We start from the raw sequence: 27,303 nt of genomic DNA, 5'->3' as shown, positions 1-27,303 counted from the left end.
AAGAGGGGAATAGCATTCTCAACTAAAAAAAAATCTCAGCCCCTCCCCTCATCCTTGTGCATGAAGGCTGGCTGCATGACTCCTGGACAGAACATCAAACCAAAAGAAGGAATTGCATGGGAAAATGGATACCTTAGATTAAGCTGGGGAGCCAGCAAGTGAAGTCAAACAGATATTCCTTTTTTTTTTAAGCTTCCCCTTTAATAACCCTGCAAGCTCTCCCACAAAAGCTTACCTTGTCCCAAGCAATACCCAGGCTCAGGGAAGTTTCTGCTCACTGCCCACAGGATTTCCCAATTTTAGCAGGGGCTAACAGCTTTTTAAAACCCCTGCCCAAGTGACATCACCTCCTTCTACGCAGTGGAGGGACGCCGAACGGCGCCTGTGCAATCACCGGGTGTTCCGCCGCTCCGCACGTGCGCGAGCCAAGCCTCTGTGGCAGAGAGGCCACGTGTATGCGTAGAAGCAAGTGGCGACTGCAACTCAGAAGTGCTGCGGCTTCCTGGAATGCAGAAGTGCTCCAGACACCAAGAGAGGTATCTACAGGGCCCACAAGAGCAGAAGCAGGGAGACAAAACATAGAACAAAAATGCTGCCATGGAGAAAGAAATAAAAAACAGCAGACCTTGCCAGACAATTTGTTTGCAGGATGTCTATCCTAGGCATACAGAGGCAATCTCCTCACCACCACTGGGGTATCTTGTTCCTGAACAGCCACTCACCTGCCCATGGCCGGGCCCTGAGCTTGTACCACATAGATGGTATGCCGGAATCCGGAGTCATCCCGGCTGGACGCCAAGCAGGAACAAACAAAATGCAAGTCCTTGGAGGAGGGCAAAAAATGAACGCAGTCTCTAGTGGTGAGTTCAAATTTATAGGTATGGGGTCCTATAGCATTCGAGAGGAGGTGGGGTTAACCCACACGTAGGCTGCTATAGAGTCCGTCAGGAAACATATTTTAATTTATTTTACAAATAATTAAAAAAAAAAAGTGGTGATTAAATCCCACCAAAAGAAATCTCTATTTGTGTGAAAAAAATTAATAAAAATGTCCTACTGGTACAGTGTTACATGATCACGCAACTGTCATTCAAAATGTGACAGCGTTGAAATCTGAAAATCGACCTGGGTAGGAAGGGGATGAAAATTTCTTGTAATGAATCGGTTAAATACCTTTGGGCACATGCACAGTACTCCCATGGGCTGTCGGGCCAAGTGATTTAATAAAAGTTCCATGGACACCATCAGTTCAGCAGGAGGGATGTTTGGTTCCTTTTGCCCACCATGACTTGCATGGTTGTATTATTGTGTCCATCTTTAACCCCTCCTCCATAGAAGCCATGATCTCCATACACTGCACTGATGACGGAAAAAAGCATGAAGAAGCTGTATAGAGATTGCAATAAATCTCTCTATATTACTAGTATATGTCCGGCCTATAAACCAGCAATAAATAATGAGCAAAAATGACAAACAGAATTTATTTTACCTATTAAAACTGTTTATAAATAGTTACTTTGTATCTCTCTATCTCCTTTCTAATCAATGTTTATAAACAATGTTACTTTGTATCTCTCTATCTCCTGTCTGATCAATGTTTATACATGATGTTAGTTTGTATCTCTCTATCTCCTGTCTGATCAATATTTACAATGATACTTTTTTATCTCTATCTCCTGTCAGATCAATGTTTATAACGAATGTTACTTTGTATTTCTCGATTTCCCATCTAATATGGGATATATTTGAAAATTGATAAATCCCGATGTACTGACGGCCGATCTCATTTCTTCAGGCCCTAAAATTCCAGGACAATACAAATACCTCCAAAATTACCCCTTTATGGAATGTAGACCAAGGTATTTAGTAAGATTCGTTGTGAGTTTTTTGAAGTTTTAATTTTCTGTCACAGTATTTTGGAAAAATGAAGAAATCAAATAAAATGTGTTTTTACATATTTTTATTTACATATTATCACCAGACTAATACAATATGCCTAGTGCGGTAGTGATTAGGCAAACTGACTGGCGGCAGTATGTAAAAATAAATACATAATTTCATAGATATATTTATGTTTTACAATTGTCATGCTTTCGAATTGCTCAAGCCCATGCAACGGCAACAAACTATGAAAATTTTACTATCCATAGGTGACATTTTAAAAGCAAGCCTTTACAGGTTACCACTTTAGATTTACACAGAAGGTCTGGTTCTAATGTTCATGGCAATAACTCACATGTGTAGGATGATTGCTGATTGCGCTCATATGGGACCGATGTACGCGTTCATCTTTGCGCAATAGCATGGGAAGGGGGGGGGGGGGGGAAGGGGAGATGTAGGCACTTTAATTATTTTTTTAAATTAATCATTCATTTGTTTTTTTTTTTACACTGTTGCTTTATTTTATTTTTATCACTTTTATTGCTATCATAAGGAATGTAAACATCCCATGTGAAAGTAATTTAAACAGATCCTCTTTATGGAGAGATTCGGGGTCTATAATGAATGTAAACATGTGACAGTAATAGGAGGTGACGGGTGCTCTTTATGGAGGGATCTGGGGTGTATAACACCTCAGATCCCTCCTGTGCCCTTAAAAGCATTCAAACCACCAAGATCTGTGTTTTTGAATATTTTTTGATTTGTAAAAAAATTTGCTTTGCTTGGCTGTCTGGCCAACCGGCAAAAATACCAGCTGGACACTAGGGACGAGCTTCGTGTTCGAGTTGAACATACGTTCGACTCAAATATTGGCTGTTCGTCCGTTCGGCGAAATCCGAACACTTGGTCCGTTCGCGTCAAAATTCGTGTGGCGCTCACGGCCCACAATGCACTGCGATGGCGCAGTGCATTGCTGGCTCATGATTGGCCAAGCATGCACGGTGACCCCGCATGCTTGGCCAATCGCAGCGCCAGCAGCGAGGAGAGCCATGATTGGCCACAGGCAGGATGCCTGTGGCCAATCATAGCTCAGGCTGTGTAGTGCATGCCCCACACTATATAAGGCCGCCATTGAGGTGGCCTCGTGTAGTGTGTTGGCATCTGAAGCAGTGGGTGTTCTGTGTACCTTCAACACAGTACACACCGATCGTTTTTGGCTGATTTCCTATCTTGCTGTTGTGTAGTGGTTATTGTCTGTGCCCTGACCGCAGTATACACCACTATATTCACCTCACCTATATAGCTAGTGATCTATCGTTAATAATAGAGCTTGCAGTCAGTAGTGTCAGGAGATAGTGCGTGCTGTGTGCGTGCTCTGTACCCAGTACATACCGCTATATCCACCTACATAGCTCTTCTCTATTTGAGCCCAATTGCCATATGCAGGAGTTATTGGAAGTTGTGTGTGCCTCCAGCACAGTATACATCTGTATATACCCCTTTATCTCTGCTGTTCTCTGGTTATTGTCTGCGTGCCCTGACCGCAGTATACACCGCTATATTCACCTCACCTATATAGCTAGTGATCTATCTTTAATAATAGAGCTTGCAGTCAGTAGTGTTAGGAGCTTGTGCGTGCTGTCTGCGTGCTCTGTACCCAGTACATACCGCTATAATCCACCTACATAGCTGTTCTCTATTTGAGCCCAATTGCCATCTGCAGGAGTTATTGGAAGTTGTGTGTGCCTCCAGCACAGCACAGTATACATCTGTATATACCTCTTTATCTCTGGTGTTCTATAAAAAAGGCATCTGCAGGAGTTAGTGGGTGTTGTGTGCCTCCAGCACAATATAAACTACCCAACTGCTGTTTTACCCAACTCCCTTCAGGCCATTACCATGTCTGGAAGGCCAGCAAGGACCAATTTTTCTGCCCCTGTTTAACAGGGGCGTTTAAGTACAATTTTTGATGCAATGCTTTGCAGCAGGGCTAATTCCTGCAATAAAACTAGAGTATATGGCAGAGGTTGCAGTGTGGTGGCACCAGCACCAGTGCATAAGGCCCAATTTTTCTGCCCCTGTTTAACAGGGGCGATTAAGTACAATTTTTGATGCAATGCTTTGCAGCAGGGCTAATTCCTGCAATAAAACTAGAGTATATGGAAGAGGTTGCAGTGTGGTGGCACCAGCAGCAGTGCCTAAGGCCCAATTTTTCTGCCCCTGTTTAACAGGGACATGTAATTACAATTCTTGATATAATATTTCACAGGAGGGCCCGTTCCTGTGCCCACCCAGAGTAACTGTGAGGACTTATAGTGTTGTGGCACCAGCACCACAACCACCAAAGGTCAATTTTTCTACCACTGTTCAACAATGGCATGTAATTACAATTCTTGATATAATCGTTCACAGCAGGGCGCTCCAGCGCCCACCAAGAGTCACTTTGAGGGCTTACAATGTTGTGGCAAAACCAACACCTTGTTCCGCCATTTCTGCAGAGCATATAGGGCAGGCCCCTACTTTCAAACATCCAATTTACAAACATCTCCTACTTGCAAACGGAAGGAGACAACAGCAAGTGAGATGAAAAAAGATGGATGACAAAACAAATTATACAGGGGTGATAACAGGGCTCAAGTCCTGCGGGAACGCATGGGAACGGAGTTCCTGTACTTTTTCCACAATAGGAACTCAGTTCCTGTTAGAAGCCATGTCCTGCAAGAAGTATGCGAGGTGTGTGGCAGGTGCTACACCAGCAGCTACCGACACAGCTCGCAATAGTAAGTGCCGCACACAGGGGTGGACTGACCATTCAGGCATTGCCAGTAGGGGGCCCCATGACGGCTTCCCCTTCGATCTACCTGTCAATCACAGCTAGCTGATGAGTAGATCAGGTCCCTGCTGCTAAGAGATTGTATTTAGTCAGATCTCTCGTGATTTGCTCCTCCCCGCCGGCCCCTCCAGATTTTCTGTATCGTCGTCCTCCCCCCCCCAGTCTCCTGCATGCTTGCTCTGTGTGTCCCGCTGAATCCCCCCTCCTCTATCTTCAGTGCCATATGATGAGAGAACCCAGAGGAGGAGCACAGCTATTCTGCTCACAGGACATGCAGGGAGAGAGGTGAGCTGAGGGAGGAACATCAGTTTGGGGTGGTAAGCTGAGCACAATACCTAGCAAAGTTTAATGCCAGGAAGGAAGTTTATGTGGAAATATGTGAAGGGTTGGAATAGCAGAGAGTGTGTGTTGGAGCCCTGCAGAGTTTGCAGCCCCCCAAGCTAACATACATCTCCTAAGCAGGAACACATCACTATCTCCCCAAGCATTCTGTCCAGATAATATGCAGTTCATTTATGACCTTTCCGTTTAACCCTGTGTTATCCAAACTCTGTTCAATGAAAAGTGTAAACTCACCACATAAACACTCTATATACAAAATAACATTCCCCAATAAAGATCAGAACATGATGTTCACATTTGCATGGAAGCACAATTGAATGAATGCTGATTATTCAGAGAATTACTGTATTTATGTTTATTGAGAATTTTTTTATTATGTACTAACAGTTAAGCTTCATACACACAATACGAAAATTGGATGAAAAATACCACTTTTGAAGCGTTCGTGCATATGAGCGTATCATTTTTTATTTTTTTTGGTGGGGGGGGTGGATCTTGGGTGGGAGTTCCCACACTTTTATCTCCAGGACTTGACCCCTGGGTGATAACCCTTCCCTATGTTTTCCAAAAAGCTTAAAAATAGTTTTTTTGACTGGAGCTACACTTTAAAAATGTACCAGTTGAAAATTACAAACAGATTCAACTTAACACCACAAACCTACACAGTCCCTGTCTTGTTTGCACCGCCTGTATACTGCTGTTCTGAGTATATAGGGCCTGGGGGCCACACGCATTTCCTTTTTTAATATGGGTACGGGGTTCCCCTTAATATGCGTACAAGACCCAAATAGGCTGGTAATGGGCAGGGAGGGCTACCCATGCCATTTTTCTGAAGGATTTTTAACCATATTGCAGGAACCAGATATAACATTAAAACCGCAAGCAGTTTTAAATGGTGTTATTTCCGTTTAATGTCATTTTGTGCAGGGACTGTTCTAAACACGGGAAACACGTGGCACTTCACAGGCATACTACAGACACCCCCCAGGCACCATATTTACAGGAATATTTCACTTTTTTTTTTCACTTTAATCGTCATTAAAATCAGTGCTCCCGCCAAAACGGCCATTTTTAAAAACATTTTAGGCATTGACCCATGTCCCCTGGGGCAGGAGCCAGGTCCCCAAACCCTTTTTAGGACAGCATCTTGCATATTAGCCGTTAAAATTAGCACTTTTCATTTCGAACGTTCGAGTCCCATAGACTTCAATGGGGTTCTAACGTTCGTAACGAACGTGGGGTCCGTTCGAAAGTTCTGGTACGAACCAAACCGGGGGGTGTTCGGCTCATCCCTACTGGACACTTGGGTTATCCGGTGGGACGGGGGAGAGCCTAAGAATGGCATGGAAGGTGGTCATCTGGGCAGTCGGAGGATGCACCAGCTGGTCACTTGGGTCACCTGGTGGGACAGGAGAGCCCGTGCATTCCACAGAAGGTGGCGGGTGGGGAGGGCGCCCCCACCAACTGCTTGTAATAGCAATTGAGGAGATAGTTAGCTGCTCCGATTGCTATTACAAGAGAGCTGACCGCTGGCTCTAAAAAACAGCATCACCCCGGTATAACCAATGAAATTCCAGCATTGTACGGGTACATCGCTGGTCATTAAGTGGTTAATTGGTGCCAGTAAACGCAGATTACTGTTTAGTTTAGTGCTCTATCTATTTTTCTAGCTATTGTGACAGGGCTTTAGGGTGTCTATTTGTAGTGAAGGACACTGGTTTCACTGTTTTCTGCAGGATTGGTAATTCCTGGATTGGGTTCTGGAGTCCAGTGACATTGAAAAGTCTTGGAAAGGAAGAAGCCTCTAACCCTGTGCCCGCATCCTCCACCAATTAACAAAAGGGACATGATCTGACACCATATAAATTCATCCACATCGTTACCTACCTTGTTCCATTTCCGCGCTAAACGTCTTTGATTCATCTGCATAAAGTGAAACACACAGATAACATGTACAGAATAATACCATTGAAAAAGTGCAGTGCATAAAATCTAGTTATGAGTCTAAACATAATTAATGAGTGACAATCCATTAATAACAAAATAAAATAATAAACATATAGATAAATTCCATAAGGTAGTCCAGAGAGTACACCGTGAAATGTATTACAATATACACCTCAAAAAAAATGTGAAGTGAGTAGCAAAAAAGTCCCAACTAATGACTTTGTGTTAGATTGGAAAGAAATCCAGGGATAGCCAATTTGACAACCAAATCCACACCAGAGTGCCAGTGACCCCCTTATTTTCTAATCCTGTGTCAACAGTTTCATTTGGTGCAGAAACATGAGGAATGCACTGCACAGGTTTATGCATTACTTCTGTCTGTAGTGTGAGACCTGACACTTCCTCTAATTAAACTGCTGTAGTGCTTCTCTACCCTGATTCCTGTGCTCACTCATTAAAGTGCAGTTCATATTTCACAGTAACATTTTTAAACATCATAATCAAATATGAATTATTGCCAGTTAAGGAATATTACTGTTTAGTTTAGTGCTCTATCTATTGTTCTATTAATTGTGACAAGGCTGCACTGTGTCATGGGGTCAGAAGGGCTATATATCATACAGGGTTCTTACTGATGCAGGTTTAGGGGCTTCAGGGTTTCTGTTTATAGTGGAGTTCCAATGCACTATTCCCCCCACACACGTTCCTGTATAAAGGGCTGTGAGTATAAGTGGGTGCTGAAGTGACCACCATCTGGAACCGTGTCAAGTCAGAGCAAAAGAATGTCACCAAGAAGCGGGCGTTCATTACCTGGGAAGTGAAATCTTGGATACAGCTGTTCCCAAACCAGGAATCACCAGTCCTGGAGAAAACAGAAGCATCCTCCACTATGAATAAGAGCAAAAGAACGTCACCACCACACCAAGGTTCTCCAGATTGGGTCCTAAGCTTTAATCAACAATCACATTTTTATAGCAGAGTGCAATGTTTTAGAGCCACACAGGACCCTTTCATGGGGCATGTGATGTCACATGTGTCACATGCCTGATGAATGGGTCCTTCGTGACTTCAAAATGTTGCAATCTGCTGTAATGATGTGATCGCCAATTAAAACTTAGGACCCACTCTGGAGATCCTTGGTGTGCTGGTGATATTCTTTTGCTCTTATGCAAAGTGAAGGATACTCCTGTTTTCTCCAGGATTGGTAATGGTTCGGGAATAGTGATGGATGAACTTCCGACGGGACGTTTCGCGAACGCGGACCACGAATGCGGCCGATAGTTCGCGAACCGTAACGTTCGCTGCGGGCACCATTGACTTCAATGGGAGGCGAACTTTACAAACCTACAGGTCAAATTTGCAGCCACAAAATAATTACTAGCTGTGCAAACATAGTCCCACCACATGGCCAATGACATAACACATGTATGAGGTGAATCTAGGATCGACAACTACAAGCATTCTTTTTTTATATGTGAAATTGTGACAATTCAGGACTGTGGAGCACATGAAGGCAATGGAGGAGAGGGAAGGTCAGGGTAGGCAAAGAAGAGGGTGCAGGAGATGATCACCAGCACCGTGATATAGAGCACTGACACCTGCACCGTGATAGAGAGCACTGACATCAGCAGCGTGACATAAAGCACTGACACCAGCACTGTGATAGAGAGCACTGACACCAGCACCGTGATAGAGAGCACTGACATCAGCAGCGTTACATAAAGCACTGACACCAGCACTGTGATATACAGCACTGACACCAGCACCGTGATATACAGTACTGATACCTGCACCGTAAGCAGCCCCAGGAGGAAGTCAGCATAGCACAGGGATGGTGGGAGCCCCTCATAATGAGCATAGCACAGGGATGGTGGGAGCCCCTCATAATATGCACAGCAGAGGTACAGCCCCAGGAGTAAGTCAGCATAGCACAGGGATGGTGGGAGCCCCTCATAATAAGCAGCCCCAGGAGGAAGTCAGCACAGCACAAGGATGGTGGAAGGCCCTCATAATGAGCATAGCACAGGGATGGTGGGAGCCCCTTATAATGAGCATAGCACAGGGATGGTGGGAGCCCCTCATAATATGCACAGCAGAGGTACAGCCCCAGGAGGAAGTCAGCACAGCACAGGGATGGTGGGAGCCCCTCATAATAAGCAGCCCCAGGAGGAAGTCAGCACAGCACAGGGATGGTGGGAGCCCCTTATAATAAGCAGGCCCAGGAGGAAGTCAGCACAGCACAGGGAGGGTGGGAGCCCCTCATAATAAGCAGCCCCAGGAGGAAGTCAGCATAGCACAGGGATGGTGGGAGCCCCTCATAATAAGCAGCCCTAGGAGGAAGTCAGCATAGCACATGGATGGTGGGAGCCCTTCATAATGAGCATAGCACAGGGATGGTGGGAGCCCCTCATATTATGCACAACAGAGGTACAGCCCCAGGAGGAAGTCAGCACAGCACAGGGATGGTGGGAGCCCCTCATAATAAGCAGCCCCAGGAGGAAGTCAGAATAGCACAGGGATGGTGGGAGCCCCTCATAATGAGCATAGCACAGGGATGGTGGGAGACCCTCATAATGAGCATAGCACAGGGATGGTGGGAGCCCCTCATAATATGCACAGCAGCACAGCAGAGGTACAGCCCCAGGAGGAAGTCAGCACAGCACATGGATGGTGGGAGCCCCTCATAATAAGCAGCCCCAGGAGGAAGTCAAGTATGTGCAAGTATTTTATAAGTGTATTACACAACTATATACTGCACGCCAAATAGTACACCTATACCAGTGCTTAAGGACCTTTGTGGAACTAGTAGCTAGGGATTAGCAGACTGAACCTCACTCAACCCTATATACTGTACTACACTATACCTTAACAGTCCTTAGAAGGACCTTTGTGGGACTAGTAGCTAGTGATTAGCAGACTGTACCTCAGTCCCTATACTGATAAAGGACTGCTGCAGAATAGGGCAGCAGTCAGCAGTAGTGCATCTCAACCCTATATATTGTGGACCTATACCAGTCCTTAAGGATTAGAAGACTGTATCTCACTCAACCCTATATACTGTACTACGCTATACCTTACCAGTCCTTATAAGGGCCTTTGTGGAACTAGTAGGTTGTGATTAGCAGACTGTACCTCACTCAACCCTATATACTGTAGTACGCTATACCTTACCAGTCCTTATAAGGACCCTTGTGGAACTAGTAGGTTGTGATTAGCAGACTGTAACTCAGTCCCTATACTGATAAAGGACTGCTGCAGAATAGGGCAGCAGTCAGCAGTAGTGCACCTCAACCCTATATATTGTGGACCTATACCAGTCCTTAAGGATTAGCAGACTGTACCTCACTCAACCATATATACTCTAGTACGCTATACCTTACCAGTCCTTAGAAGGACCTTTGTGGAACTAGTAGGTTGTGATTAGTAGACTGTACCTCACTCAACCCTATATACTGTAGTACACTATACCTTACCAGTCCTTAGAAGGACCTTTGTGGAACTAGTAGGTTGTGATTAGCAGACTGTACCTCAGTCCCTATACTGATAAAGGACTGCTGCAGAATAGGGCAGCAGTCAGCAGTAGTGCACCTCAACCTTATATATTGTGAACCCATACCAGTCCTTAAGGATTAGCAGACTGTACCTCACTCAACCCTATATACTCTAGTGCGCTATACCTTACCAGTCCTTAGAAGGACCTTTGTGGAACTAGTAGATTGTCATTAGCAGACTGTACCTCACTCAACCCTATATACTGTAGTACGCTATACCTTACCAGTCCTTATAAGGACCTTTGTGGAACTAGTAGGTTGGGACTAGTAGCTAGTGATTAGCAGACTGTACCTCAGTCCCTATACTGATAAAGGACTGCTGCAGAATAGAGCAGGAGTCATCAGTAGTGCACCTCAACCTTATATATTGTGGACCTATACCAGTCCTTAAGGATTAGCAGACTGTACCTCACTCAACCCTATATACTGTAGTATGCTATACCTTACCAGACCTTATAAGGACCTTTGTGGAACTAGTAGGTTGTGATTAGCAGACTGTACCTCAGTCCCTATACTGATAAAGGACTGCTGCAGAATAGGGCAGCAGTCAGCAGTAGTGCACAGTGGAAACGCACTATACTATGCTTTCTATATGTGCAAGTATTTTATACGTGTATTATACTGCACACCAAATAGTACACCTATACCAGTCCTTAAGGACCTTTGTGGAACTAGTAGGTTGTGATTAGCAGACTGTACCTCACTCAACCCTATATACTGTAGTACGCTATACCTTACCAGTCCTTAGAAGGACCTTTGTGGAACTAGTAGATTATCATTAGCAGACTGTACCTCACTCAACCCTATATACTGTAGTACGCTATACCTTACCAGTCCTTATAAGGACCTTTGTGGAACTAGTAGGTTGTGATTAGCAGACTGTACCTCAGTTCCTATATTGATAAAGGACTGCGGCAGAATAGGGCAGCAGTCAGCAGTAGTGCACCTCAACCCTATATATTGTGGACCTATACCAGTCCTTAAGGATTAGCAGACTGTACCTCAGTCCCTATACTCATAAAGGACTACTGTAGCAGAAGGGCAGCAGTCAAGTATAATATTCTTTCTATATTTGGAAGAAAGAATATTATATGTGTACAACCCTATTACCATACCAGTCCTGAAAAGGACCTTTGTGGACCTAATAGTAACAGCTAATGATTAAACTGACTGTCCCTCACTGCCATACACAGCTTCCTGTCTGTCCCTATTTAAATTGACAAAACACAGGCTGCTGCAACAATAACTTGAATAGCACTCAAAACTATATCCTGTACTACTTTACCATACCAGTCCTGAAAAGGACCTTTGTGGACCTAATAGTAACAGCTAAGGATTAAACTGACTGTCCCTCTCTGCAACATACAGCGTCCTGTCTTTCCCTATCTGCACTGAGAAAAGACAATCTGCTGCAACAATGACTTGAATAGAAGTGCCTCACACCTATATCCTGAACTACACCTATACCATAGCAGTCCTTAAAAATGACTTTTGTGGACCTAATAGCTAGCGATTTGGGTCACTGCAGTCTCTCCCTGCTCCACACAGCAACCTCTCCCTATAGTGACAGTAGAAAGAATGTAAAATGGCCGCCGGATCGGGTCTATTTATAAGTTAGGGGAAATGTCCAAGTGTCCATGTGCTGTAATGTCTCAATTGGCTGTCCTGTACCACATGATGGATGTGTCATCATAGGTCAAAGTTTTTTTACACAGTAAACACGTAAGTCCGCCGGGCGAACAGCGGCAATAGTCCATTCGCTGCAAACCGACTGCTGGGCGAACAGTTCGGCCATCCCTATTCGGGAACAGGGGTATCCAAGCTTCCACCTCCCAGGCAACAAACATCCCCTTCTTGGCAGGGCGCACAGTGTGAAAAGGTCTCCACAACCTCCATCAATGGCAAAGAAAGGGAAAAGGCGAGTGCCACAATAATCACCTAAAAATTCTTCAAAACTTTATTGCAATGATGCTAAATACACAGCTTACTTATGGCTCCTGGATTGGGTTCTGGAGTCCAGAGACTTTGAAAAGTCTTGGAAGGATGAAGCCTCTGACCCTGTGTCCACATCCTCCAATAATTGTCAAAAGGGCCGTGGTCTGACACCACGTTTGTCACAATGATGACAATGATAACTTCCATTCTCCTCTTGCAATGTACACAATGTATCTTTTTCTCAAATCCACATAGGATAGTAACACCTGCTTCTTTTCTTCTGACCATGGTAGCAGGGTGGAAATAAAACTGGGGGGGAGGAAAACTGGTGAAGGACTATGTGTGGCCTGAGGATACCATCTTGATGATCCAGTAATCAGAGATTGAGGCCACCAAGACGTGCCAGAAGAGAAGCAAATGAGCTCCAACCCAACCCGCCTGGGCGGGCCCAATCTCCAAATGACTTAGCTGGCTCACGTCCACTGGATGCCTGGCTTTTAGCGAACTTTCAGAAGGGAGCCTGCCCTCTGTTCCAATTTCTTCTAAAGTCCTGGCCGGGCCTGTAAGAGCATGCTTACTTCGAATGCTCAGTGCTGCGCCTTCTAAACTGTGGTCTCTTCTGACCGATCAGACACCTATTCTGGGGTAGGAATCCCGATTTCCCACTGGTGGCCTGGCTATAGCACTGTTCAGCCTGTTACCGAATAGTGAGGAGCCCTCAAAGGGGATCCTACACCAGGCTTTTTTGGATGCCGGATCCAAGACCCAAAGCCGTAACCACAAGGCCCACTTATACCTGACCGAAGACAGCATAGTCCGGGCCAGCAAGTAGATAAGATCGATAGAAGCTTCCCCCAGGAAGGCCACTGCCAGCTTTAGCTCCTGGAGTGCCGAGTCTCTGGCTAACTCTTCTGAAACCCCTCTGAGTACAGAGTCCACATTCTCTGTCCAGATTTCCATAGCCTTGAACATAGCTCCTAGGGCCAGGGCGGGTTTGCAAGCCATACTGGCTAGCCCATAGATTCTCTTCTTAAGACCGTCCTTTAAGGATACCGCATCATCCAAGGGAAGAGTGATGTGTTTCACAAGACGCATCAATGCTGCATCCATGAGGGTAGCATTTTCCAGATGTTTCACTTCCTCTGCCTTGATGGGATATAATCTGGAGTTTTTTCTTGAAATAGAATCTTTCTTGTCTATTTTGCTCCACTCCTCGTAAATGATATCCTTCAATTCCGAAAGAGCGGAAAGTTAGAACATTCTTTCCCCTAATGTTTAAAGAACTTTCTTTGTTTAGAATAGAAGACGCTTCCCACTTCAGGGCCTCGTTGACTGATTTGACTAGCGGGGAAACAAGAGCAAAGTTGAAACCCCTGGAAAACTCGTCTCCTAACTCACAGTCTGAAGATCCGGGAGAAGCATCGCAGGGCTGGGATGGGCCTGGATCATCCTGGGACTTGTTAGCAAGGGAGCCAGATAGTGTGGTGGACTGACTCAGCATGCGGGTTGTACCCCACTCTTTTAGGGTGTGTTGCACCACACGCTTGACAAGAGACCCCATCTGTTGGTTTTCTGTCTCTTTTTCTCCAACTGCCGGGGCATAATATGGTTCACACAGTGACAGTTACATAGTCAGGTTGAATAAAGACACCAGTCCATCCAGTTCAAACTGAGTGTCTACAATTGTCCCTATCACTGTAAATTGTGTCTCATTAAGATACTCCTCTATTATATATTATATATTTAAGGTACCCATATAGCGCCATCAATTTACGCAGTGCTCCACACACACACATTGTACACTCACATCGGTCCCTACCCTCAAGGAGCCCACAATCCAAGGTCCCCATTCATATACTAGGAACAATTTTGGACAGAAGACAATTAACCTACCAGCATGTCTTTGGAGTGTGGGAGGAAACCGGAGTACCCAGAGGAAACCCATGTAGGCACAGGGAGAGCATGCAAACTCCAGGCAGGTAGTGTTGTGGTTGGAATACGAACCAGCAATGCTTTTTACTGCTAGGTGAGAGTGCTACCCACTACACCGCTGTGCTGCCCCAACTTGCCCTCCGTGACTCGTGTCCCATCTCTCCAGCAGGCTCTACAATCAGAGCGGCTGTCATGGCGATGAGTGCAGTGACTGGAGGAGGAATGGAAACATCTCCTCTGGACTAGGAATAGGAACATTGGAATATTTCCTCTGCTGTTGGGTCCTGGACAGAGAATCACGTCAGGACCTGGATAATGAGTGATGATGTTGCGGTCTGGGAAAGTCTATGTCGCCCTGGACCATGATTTGGCAGTCTGACCTGGAAGGGCTGGAGGAAGTCAAGAAAAAAGGTGGGGTGAAATAGCATTCTCAACTAAAAAAGAATCTCAGGCCCTCCCCTTCATCCTTGTGCATGAGGGCTGGCCACACGAAGGCGGTGAGGGCTTGTGCGTGATGGCAGGCCACACAAAGGCGGTGACCTGTCCATGACTCCTGGACGGAACATCAAACCAAAGAAGAAATTTGCACAGGAAAAATGGATACCTTAGATTAAGCTGGGGAGCAAGCAAGAGAAGCCAAACAGATTTTCCTCTTTTTCTTTTAAACTTTCCCTTTAAGAACCCTGCAAGCTCCCCCACAAAGGCTTACCTTGTCCCAAGCAATACCCAGGCTCAAGGAAGCTGCCGCTCATTGTCCCCAGGATTTCTAAATTTTAGCAGGGGCTGAGAGCTTTTTAAAACTCCCACCCTAGTGACGTCACCTCCTCCTCACCTCACGCCTGCACAGTGGAGGGCCACCGAACAGCACCTGTGCAATATTCGGGTGTTCCGCCACTCCACGCATGTGTGAGCCAAGCCTCAGTGTCACAGAGGCCTCGCGCATGCACAGAAGCAAGCGGCAACCGCAACCCAGAAGTCCTGCGGCATCCTAGAATGCAGAAGTGCTCCAGATGCCATGAGAGGCATCTATAGGGGCCACAAGGGAAGAAGCAGGGAGACAAAACTTAGAAGCACAAAAATGCTGCCATGGAGAAGGAAATAAAAAAACAGCAGACCTTGCCAGCCGACTTGTCTGCATAACATCCATCCTAGGCATACAGAGACAATCTCCACACCACTACTGGGGTATCTTGTGCCTGAAAAGCCACTCGCTCGCACATGGCTGGGCCCTGAGCTTGCATCGCATAGATGGTATGCCAGAATCTGGAGTTATCCTGCCTGGACGCCAAGCAGGAACAAACAAAATCTAAAGCCCCATACACACTATCAGTTTTTCTGCTGAGTTTTTCCTTCAGATTTATCAAAACCATATAATATGAGGTCAAACCTTAGGAGTTTCAATGTGTATGCAATCAGGCCGGCCCTTCTACTACATGGTTTTGGTAAACCTGAAGGAAAAACTCAGCAGAAAAACTGATAGTTTGTATGGGGCTTTTGTCCATGGAGGAGGACAAAAAAGGAACGCAGTCCTTAGTGGTGAGTTCATATTTATGGGGTCCTATAGCATTGGAGATGAGGCAGGGTTAACCTACATGTAGGCTGCCATGGAGTCTGCCAGTAAACATATTTTTTTCCAACATATTTAAACTTTTTTTTAAATTTATTTTACAAAATGTGACATCGCTGAAAACTGAAAATTGGCCTGGGCAGGAAAAGGGTAAACATTTCTGGTATTGAATCGGTTAAATACCTTTGGGCACATGCACAGTACTCTCATGGGCTGTGGATCCACATGATTCAGTAAAAGCTGAAGCTGTAAAGAGATTGGAATAAATATCTCTATATTATTAATATATGTCCGGCCTATAAACCGGCAATACATAATGAACAATGACATAATGAACAAGAAAGACAAACAGATTTTTTTTTTTACCTATGAACACTGTTTATAAACAACGTTACATTGTATCTCACCATCTTCTGTCTGATAATTATTTACAAACAATGTTACTTTATGTCGCTCTATCTCCAGTATGATCAATGTTTATAAACAATGTTACTTTGTATACCTCTTTCTCCCATCTGATCAATATTTATAAAACAATGTTACTTTGTATCTATCTCCTGTCTGATCAATGTATATAATGAATGTTACTTTGTATTTCTCAATTTCCCATCTAATATGGGATATATTTGAAAATTGATAAATCCTGATATACTTACGGTCAATCTAATTTCTTCAGGCCCTAAAATTCCAGGACAATACAAATATCCCCCCAAATGACCCCTTTATGGAATGTAGACCAGGGTATTTAGTAAGATTCATTGTGAGTTTTTTGAAGTTACCATTTTCTGTCAAAATATTTTGGGAAAATTAAGAGATTGAATAAAATTTTGTTGTTTTTACATATTTTTATTTACATATTGTTACCAGACTAATACGATATGCCTAGTGTGGCAGTGATTAGGCAAACTGACTGGTGGCAGTATGTCAAAATAAATACATAAATACATAGATATATTTATGTTTTACAATTGTCATGCTTTTGAATTGCTCAAGCCCATACAACGGCAACAAACAATGAAAATTTTACTACCCATAGGTGACGTTTTAAAAGCAAGCCTTTACAGGTTACCACTTTAGATTTACACAAGAGGTCTGGTTCTAATGTTGATGGCAATACCTCACATGTGTAGGGTGATTGCTGATTGTGTTTGTATGGGAATGATGCACATGTTCATCTTTGCGCACTAGCATGGGTTTTTTTTTTTAATTAATCATTTATTTTTATTTTTTTTACACTGTTGCTTTATTTTATTTTTTTATCACTTTTATTGCTATGTGACAGTAATTTAAACAGATACTCTTTATGGAGAGATCCGGGGTCTATCATAAATGTAAACATCCCATGTGACAGTAATAGGAGGTGGCGGGTTCTCTTTATAGAGAGATCCGGGGTCTATAATGAATGTAAACATCCCATGTGACAGTAATAGGAGATGACAGGTCCTCTTTATGGAGGGATCTTTTGTCTATAATGAATGTAAACATCCCATGTGACAGTAATAGGAGGGGACGGGTCCTCTTTATGGAGAGATCTGGGGTCTATAATGAATGTAAACATCCCATGGAGAGATCTGGGGTCTATAATGAATGTAATCATCCCATGTGACAGTAATAGGAGGTGACGGGTCCTCTTTATGGAGAGATCCGGGGTCTATAATGAATGTAATCATCCCATGTGACAGTAATAGGAGGTGACGGGTCCTCTTTATAGAGAGATCCGGGGTCTATAATGAATGTAAACATCCCATGTGACAGTAATAGGAGGGGACGGGTCCTCTTTATGGAGAGATTCAGGGTCTATAATGAATGTAAACATCCCATGTGACAGTAATAGGAGGTGGTGGGTCCTCTTTATGGAGAGATCTGGGGTCTATCATAAATGTAAACATCCCATGTGACAGTAATAGGAGGTGGCGGGTCCTCTTTATGGAGAGATCCGGGGTCTATAATGAATGTAAACATCACATGTAACAGTAATAGGTGGTGACAGGTCCTCTTTATGGAGAGATCTGGGATCTATAATGGATGGAAACATCGTTTGTGACAGTAATAGGCAGTGACAATACTCTTTATAGAGGGATCTGGGGTGTATAACACCCCAGATACCTCCTTCCTCCTCCTTAAAAGCATTCAAACCACCAAGATCTGTGCTTTTGAATATTTTTGATTTGTAAAAAAATGGTGCTGTTGACATCCAGGTAAACCGGAAGTGATGTCATTGCTTCCAGGTTACTATCACAAACAGCCGATCAAAGGGTATCCTGGCTTTGCTTGGCTGTCTGGTCAACTGGCAAAAACAGCAGCTGGACACTTGGGTCATCCAGTGGAACGGGAGAGCCCAAGAATGGCATGGAAGGTGGTCGTCTGGCCAACTGGTGGATGCACCAGCTGGTTGCTTGGGTCACCTGGTGGGACAGGAGAGCCTGTGCACTCCACAGTAGGTGCTTGTAATAGCAATTGAGCAGATAGTTAGCTACTCCTATTGCTATTACAAGAGACCTGAGCACCACCTCTAAAAAACTGCACCATCCCGGTATAAGCAACGAAATTCCAGCATTGTATGGGTACGTCACTGGTCATTAAGTGGTCAGATATTGCCAGTTAAGGCAGATTACTGTTTAGTTTAGTGCTCTATAAATCTTTCTAGCTATCTATATATTGTGACAGCCCTTCCGGGTGCTATTTGTAGGACACTGGACTATTGTTTTTTGCAGGATTGGTAATTCCTGGATTGGGTTCTGGAGTCCAGTGACATTGAAAAGTCTTGGAAGGGAAAAAGCCTCTAACCCTGTGCCCGCATCCTCCACCAATTAACAAAAGGGACATGATCTGACACCATACCAATTCATCCACAGCGTTACCTACCTTGTACCATTTCCGGGCTAAACTTCTTTAACTTATCTGCATAAAGTGAAACACACAGATAACATGTACAGAATAATACCATTGAAAAAGTGCAGTGCATAAAATCTACTTATGAGTCTAAACATAATTAATGAGTGACAATCCATTAATAACAATATAAAATAATAAACATATAGATAAATTCCATAAAGGAGTCCAGAGAGTACACCGTGAAATGTACTACAATATACACCTCAAAAAAATGTGAAGTGAGTAGCAAAAAAGTCCCAACTAAAAACTGTGTTGGATCGGAAAGTAATCCAGGGATAGCCAATTTGACACCCAAATCCACACCAGAGACTTACCAGAATGCCAGTGACTCCCTTATTTGTGTCAACAGTTTCAGTTGGTGCAGAAACATGAGGCATGCACTGCACAGGTTTATGCATGACTTCTGTCTGTAGTGTGAGACCTGACACTTCCTGTAATGAAACTCCTTGCTGTAGTGCTTCTCTACCCTGATTCCTGTGCTCACCCATTGAAGTGCAGTTCATATTTCACAGTAACATTTTTAAACATCATAATCAGATATGAATTATTGCCAGTTAAGGAAGATTACTGTTTAGTTTAGTTCTCTATCTATTGTTCTATTAATTGTGATAAGGCTGCACCGGGTCATGGGGTCCGAAAGGGTATTAATCACACAAAGTTCTCATTGATGCAGGTTTAGGGGCTTCAGGGTTTCTATTTATAGTGGAGTTCCAATGTACTATTCCCAACACACACGTTCCTTTATAAATGGCTGCTTGTATAAGTGGGTGCCGAAGTGACCACCATCTGGAACCGTGTCAAGTCAGAGCAATAGAATGTCACCAAGAAGTGGGCGTTCGTTACCTGGGAGGTGAAATCTTGGCTAATCTATTACAAGACTTCGCCCACTTCAAGACCCTCTCAAATTTGCAAATGAACTTCAACAAATCCAGTGCCCTGAACATTTCCCTACCCAAACCTGTTTGCTCACTCTGCCGTACCAACTTTCCCTTTCAATGGAAAGATAAATCTATCACTTACTTAGGAATTCAACTCCCAGCCTCCTTATCTGATCTGTAAAATTTAAATTACACTCCTTTGATGAAGAAGATCTTTGCTGACTTTCAGACTTGGACCCCAGAGCGCTTCTCCTGGTTCGGCAGAATCGCCATAATTAAGATGAACATTCTCCCACGTATTCTATACCTACTGCAGACGATCCTGATAAAACTCCCTCCAAACTTCTTTTCCACATATCGCAAATTATGCACACTGTTTATATGGAACAAAGGCCGCCCCCGCCTCAGTTTTTCTAAATTAACTTCCCCAAAACTTCGGGGAGGCACCGGCCTTCCCGACATCCGGAAATACCAGGTTGCCTGCCACCTTACTAGGATACTCAATTGGCACATCCACGCCCCGCTTAAGGACTGGATTCGTCTTGAACAAGCAAACAAGCATTCTCCCCGATCCTCTAACTTCCCTTCCTTGGCTCAGCTACAAACACCAGTCCAGAACGCACAAAACTCATCCTCTGATAGCTCCGACGTTAAACGCCTTCCATTGGGCCAGTGTTCACCACGATATCTCCTCCGCCAATGGGCCGATGACTCCTCTTAGGGGTAACCCGGATTTTATTCCAGGCTCACACCCATCCTTCCCGACAGCGGGATGGCCTCACACTACAGTTAGAGCAATGCACTTCTTTCATAATGATACACTCTGCTCCAGAGAAGACTTAGCACCTCTTACATCTCACGAGGCCTTTCCCTTATGGGCTTACCTGCAGATCCGCCACTTTTTGCTCAACCACAAACTCAGACCACAGTGGTCCAGAGCACTGACCAATTTTGAGAACTTATGCTCTAATGAAGATCCCCAACGCCACCTGATCTCACTTACTTACTCTCTCTTATTCCGAGAGTGTGACAAGTCAGACCTACGAATAAGACAGAAATGGGCTAATGATCTTCAAGTGAACATTACTGAGGCAGACTGGGAAAATATCTTCAGGTGTGTCCATAAGGGATCGGTCAACGTTCATACGCAGGAAAATGCTTTTAAAATAGCTTCTAGATGGTACAATACGCCCCATAAACTCCACATAATTAACCCCTCTAATTCCCAGATGTGTTGGAGATGCAACGCGGAAGTAGGAACACTTATACACATTTGGTGGACATGCCCCATCCTACAACCATACTGGACGGAGGTTCACAAGACGATAACTGCTGTTACTACCTACAAATTGGATAAGTCACCAGCTCAATTTTTATTACATTACTCAAACAAGCCCACTCGCTCCTATTTTAAATCTTTAGCCATGCATATGGTAAACGCTGCCAGAATTTGCATCCCACGCAAATGGCGTGCACCCGACACTCCACTAATCCAAGACTGGTTTAACCGTATTGACGCAATTATGACAATGGAAGACCTTATACACCAAGCAAATGACACCCCTACGAAATTCACGACCACTTGGGCTTGTTGGATCCATTTCAAGACCACAGATTCCTATAAACGCATTATACAGATATGATCTTCGTGAAAATGGAAACAGACCTTTTCCACAAGATCATACTACCCAACTGTGAGACATTCCTTCACACATAGTCTTAGATCTCTCTGGACCTCTATCAACAAATAATAGGACACACATACCCGCCTATCTCTTAGATCTATACGATCCAGATATCTCATTACACCGAGATACACTCCCATCTGTAAGCCTGTAACCCCCCAGGTGCACCCCCATGACCTATGGACCTGCAGACACAAATACCTACACCAAAACAAGAACTGAAATACTAAAGACTATCGTCTAGTGTCTGGGAGGCGGAGAAGCCTGCTTAGTTATGTTATATGTTATATCTTGTTATATCGTGTTATACTGTGTTATGTTTCACGATAATTCGCATGGTTTTTCCTTTTTTTTTTTCTGTTTTTTGTTTTAAGGTTACCAACTGCTTGATAGCGGCTGCGTCCGCAACTGTCTTATGCCAAATGTAACCTAACCAACTGCTACTGACTATATGTTGTTCTGCTTGCTTGTTCCGGTATGTAATCTTCAATAAAATTGTCATTAACAAAAAAAAAAAGAAATCTTGGATACACATTTTCCCGATCCAGGAATCACCAATCCTGGAGAAAACAGAATCACCCTCCACTATGAATAATAGCAAAAGAATGTCACCAGCACACTAAGGTTTTACAGATAGGGTCGTAAGATTTAACAGCTTCAATACCAGGCACTTAACCCCCTTCCTGCCCAAGCCAATTTTCAGCTTTCAGCATCAGCACTGTCTCTGTTTAAATAACAATTGTACAGTCATGCTACACTGTACCCAAACAGAATTTTTATAATTTCGTCCTTACAAATAGAGTTTTATTTTGGTGGTATTTAGTCACCTCTGCGTTTTTTTATTTTTTGCTAAACAAATAAAAAAAGACCGAAAATTTAGAAAAAAAAAGTTTTGCTTTTGTTTCTGTTATAAAATTTTGAAAATAAGTATGTTTTCTCCTTCACTGATGGGCACTGATAAGGCGGCACTAACGGGCAGTGATAAGGTGGCACCGATAAGGTGTCACCAATGAGCAGGCACTGACGGGCACCGATGATGGGCACTGATATGTGGCACTGATGGGCACTGGTAGGCGGCACTGATGGGTGGCACTGATATTCAGCACTGATGGGCATTAACAGGTGGATCAGATGGACACTCATGGGTGGCACTGGTGGGCACTGATAGGTGACACTGATGGGCACTGAAAGGCTGCAAAGATGGGTACTTATGGGTGGCACTGATAGGCGGCACTGCTGGGCACTGATGGGCATTGGTACATGGCACTGATGGGCACTGATATGCAGCACTGAAAGGCATCCCTGGTGGCACTGGCAGTGGTAGGCATTGTGAGTGGGCACTGATTGGCAGCTGCCTGGGCATTGATTGGCAGCTGCCTTGGCACCAAATTGCACTTCCCTGGTGGTCTGGGGGTGCATACATGGTGGTCTAGTGTGGATCACCATCCTGGTGGTCCGGAGCTGCATGATCTTGGTCCTGGGTGGGACTGGGGGGGGGGGGGGGAGGCTGTGCTGATAAACAATCAGCAAAGACACCCCTGTCAGGCGCTTGTGAGGAAAAGTCGATCACCGGTTCTTCATGTTTACATTGTGATTAGGGATGAGCCGAACACCCTCCTGTTCGGTTCGCACCAGAATCTGCGAACAGACCTAAATTCGTGTGAACTTTAGAACCCTATTAAAGTCTATGGGACTCGAACGTTCACAATCTAAAATGCTCATTTTAAAGGGCAATATGCAAGTTGCTGTCCTAAAAATTGTTTGGGGACCCGAGTCCTGCCCCAGGGGACATGGATCAATGCAAAAAAAAGTTTTAAAAACGGCCGTTTTTTCAGGAGCAGTGATTTTAATAATGATTGAAGTGAAACAATAAAAGTGTAATATTCCTTTAAATTTCGTAGCTGGGGGGTATCTATAGTATTCCTGTGAAGGGGCGCATGTTTCCCATGCTTAGAACTGTCCCTGCACAAAGTGTCATTTGTGCAGGAAAAAAAGTCTTTTAAAATCACTTGCGGCTAAATTGTCGGCTCCACGTAATACAGAGAACACTCAATGAGTGTTCTCTGTATTAGCCGACAATTCATTCATTCATTGATAAAAAAAAAAAAAAAAGCGTGGGGGTTCCCCTAAATTCAATTACCAGGCCCTTCAGGTCTGACATGGATATTAAGGGGAACCCCCGCATCAAATTTAAAAAAAAAATTGACGTGGAGGTCCCCCTAAAAATCCATACCAGACCCTTTATCCGAGCACGCAACCTGGCAGGCTGCAGGAAAAGAGGGGGGGACGAGAGAGCGGCCCCCCTCCCTCCTGAACTGTACCAGGCCACATACCCTCAACATTGGGAGGATGCTTTTGGGGTCTGTGACCCCTCAAAGCACCTTGTCCCCATGTTGATGAGGACAAGGGCCTCATCCTCACAACCCTGGCCGGTGGTTGTGAGGGTCCACGGGCAGGGGGCTTATCAGAATCTGGAAGCCCCCTTTAACAAGGGGACTCCCAGATCCCGCCCCCCCCGTTTGAAATGGTAAGGGGGTACAAAAGTATCCCTACCATTCACAAAGAAAGTGTAAAAATGGTTAAATAAGACAAACACACTTTTGAAAAATTCCTTTTTAAAAAATAAAAAAAATAAAAAAAAGATTCCAGCGGTGGTAATCCACTCTTGCTATCCAGTGACGGATCTCCGGGGTCCAGCGATGGATGATCATATCCAACGACGGGGGATCTCTCAGTCCAGCGCTGTCCATACATCCTTCTTCTGTCTCCACTCCGGAGACACTGCGGTTTCCGTTACATCAGAGGGGATGGGGTCACCCACAAGTCACTGGGGAACCCCTGGCTCCCCTCACCAGCGTCAGAGGGGCGGGTCAGGTGACGGGTGGCCCCGCCCTCCTAATATAAGAAACGTCAGCGCTGGGATCTCCGCAGTGGAGACAGAAGATGGATGTATGGACAGCGCTGGACTGAGAGATCCCCCTCGCTGGATATAATCATCTATTGCTGGACCCCGGAGATCCATCGCTGGATAGCAAGAGTGGATTAGCACCGCTGGAATCTTTTTTTAATTTTTAATAAAGGAATTTTTCAAAAGTGTGTTTGTCTTAATTAACCATTTTTACACTTTCTTTGTGAAATGGTAGGGGTACTTTTGTATCCCCTTATCATTTCAAACGGGGGGGCGGGATCTGGGGGTCCCCTTGTTAAAGGGGGCTTCCAGATTCTGATAAGCCCCCCGCCCGCAGACCCTCACAACCACCGGCCAGGGTTGTGAGGATGAGGCCCTTGTCCTCATCAACATGGGGACAAGGTGCTTTGAGGGGTCACAGTCCCAATGTTGAGGGTATGTGGCCTGGTACGGTTCAGGAGGGAGGGGGGGGGGCGCTCTCTCGTCCCCCCCTCTTTTCCTGCAGCCTGCCAGGTTGCGTGCTCAGATAAAGGGTCTGGTATGGATTTTTAGGGGGACCCCCACGTCAATATTTTTTTTTTAATTTGATGCGGAGTTCCCCTTAAGATCCATATCAGACCTGAAGGGTCTGGTATGGATATTTAGGGGGACCCCCACGTCATTTTTTTTTAAATTTGACACGGGGTTCCCCTTAATATCCATGTCAGACCTGAAGGGCCTGGTAATTGAATTTAGGGGAACCCCCACACTTTTTTTTTTTTTTTTTTTATCAATGAATGAATGAATTGTCGGCTAATACAGAGAACACTCATTGAGTGTTCTCTGTATTACGGGGAGCCGACAATATAGCCGCAAGTGATTTTAAAAGACTTTTTTTCCTGCACAAATGACACTTTGTGCAGGGACAGTTCTAAGCAGCAGAAACATGCGCCCCTTCACAGGCATACTATAGATACCCCCCAGCTACGAAATTTAAAGGAATATTACACTTTTATTGTTTCACTTTAATCATTATTAAAATTACTGCTCCTGAAAAAACTGCCGTTTTTAAAACTTTTTTTTACATTGATCCATGTCCCCTGGGGCAGGACCCGGGTCCCCAAACACTTTTTAGGACAGTAACCTGCATATTACCCTTTAAAATTATCACTTTAGATTTCTCCCATAGACTTGTATAGGGTGTTCCGGCTTTTCGAATTTGCTGCGAACAGCCCAAATTGTTCACTGTTCGCTGAACAGGCCAACAGGCAATGTTCGAGTCGAACATGAGTTCGACTCGAACTCGAAGCTCATCCGTAAGTGTGATCAGCCATGATTGGACACGTGGTAAAGGACATCTGACAGAGGCTCTTTACCGGGATCAGTGTAACGGTGTCAGACTGACACACTGCACCACCGATGGTCGCGATGCACGCCCCCCCGACGGCTTTTATCCTGCTGGATGTCATATGACACCAGTCAGGATAACTGAATCAACGCCTGGCCGTCATTCTGCTATAGGCTGGTTGGGAAGTGGTAATCAATAATCACATTTTTACAGCAGAGTGCAATGTTTCAGAGACACGCATGACCTCTTTAATCAGGCATGTGACGTCAAATGCCTGTTGAAGGGGTCCTACGTGACTTCAAAATGTTGCAATCTGCTGTAATGATGTGATTGTCAATTAAAACTTAGGGCCCTCTCTGGAGATCCTTGGTGTGCTGGTGATATTCTTTTGCTCTTATGTGAAGGATACTCCTGTTTTCTCCAGGATTGGCAATGGATCAGGAAGAGGTGTAACTGTCACAGTCCATAACATGTCGTGTAGACGGCCAGGCATGGCTACACCCCAAGTTACTCAAAGAGGTATTGAACCTATGACTGCATGTCTAGTGCTCCTGTTACCTTGTCTCTGAGCCACGCTTCAGTTCCTTACAGAATGCTTCCAGCTTTGCACAGTTCTGCATAAAATACTAGGACCATATTGTGGATCTTGTTGTGATTAGTACCTTTCACTCCTAGTTCAGCTAAGGCAGTTTATCCAATCAGCTGGGTATAAAGCACCGCCTCACTCTAAGAGCTTTGTCAGTTCATTGTCTCTTGTCCCTATCATTGCCAAAGGTTCCTGTGTTTCTTGTTTTGCCTAAGTGCGTCTAAGTGTTCCTGTGTTCAAGTTATTCTGACTTCTGGAATCCCTGACTACGGCTTTTCCTGGACAATCCTTTGGGAAATTCCTGTCAAGCTCCGTGCACAGATTCACAGCCCAGGTAGCTTATCTCTTTGTTACCATAGGCTGTGTCTATTTGCAAGGGTGAGCCTATATCTCTGCACCATGGACTCCAACCTAGGCAAGCCCTCAAAGTATCCAAGCTTCCACCTCTCAAGCAACAAACATCTGCTTCTTGGCAGGGCACTCAGTGAGAAAAGGTCTCCACAACCTTCATCACTGGCAAAGAAAGGGAAAAGGTGAGTGCCACAATCATGTAAAAATGCTTCATTATTACAATGCTGCTAAATACATAGCCAAAAAAAAAAAAAAAAACACCGCGTTTCAGTCTTTAGGCCTTACTTTGGCTCTTGGATTGGGTTCTGGAGTCCAGAGACTTTGAAAAGTCTTGGAAGGATGAAGCCTCTGACCCTTTGCCCACATCCTCCACCAATTGTGAAAAGGGTCGTGGTCTGACACCACGTTTATCACAATGATGATGATGATTACTTCCATTCTTCTCCTCTTGGAATGTAAACAATGTATCTTTTTCTCCATTTAAGGTAGAAAGCAAGTTCATGGGTGGGTTTTCTTGAGTGATCACTGGGATGGCCCATCACATGCTATAACAGTGCTCACAAGATTGAGATCTGGTCCTCCCACCTCCCAATCACTAGTATAAGACAACTCAGACACTTCTTGTTTAGTAGATGTCAACGAGTTAAACCATCCGACAGTTTATTTATTCTCCCAGACCCTATAA

At 44.5% G+C, this 27,303-nt stretch overlaps 1 protein-coding gene across 2 annotated transcripts in view; it reads right to left on the bottom strand.

The window, feature by feature from the left end:
- The window catches only part of LOC143956893 (cytosolic phospholipase A2 gamma-like), a 352,634-nt gene that overhangs the window by 82,122 nt on the left and 243,209 nt on the right, over positions 1-27,303 (bottom strand). For both annotated transcript variants that reach the window (XM_077467060.1, XM_077467061.1), the window contains 3 exons: positions 18,854-18,889; positions 16,172-16,234; positions 6,944-6,979 (listed from right to left, as the gene is read on the bottom strand). In XM_077467060.1, the coding sequence (XP_077323186.1) occupies positions 6,944-6,979; positions 16,172-16,234; positions 18,854-18,889 (135 nt within the window). The remainder of the gene's footprint in view (positions 1-6,943; positions 6,980-16,171; positions 16,235-18,853; positions 18,890-27,303) is intronic.

The sequence above is a fragment of the Lithobates pipiens genome, unplaced genomic scaffold (assembly GCF_037356315.1).
Source record: "Lithobates pipiens isolate NorthernLeopardFrog02 unplaced genomic scaffold, aLitPip1_a1.2 Scaffold_44, whole genome shotgun sequence".
NCBI lineage: Eukaryota > Metazoa > Chordata > Amphibia > Anura > Ranidae > Lithobates > Lithobates pipiens.
The sequence above is the reverse complement of the archived record's forward strand: the minus strand, read 5'-3'. Positions and strand labels throughout refer to the sequence as shown.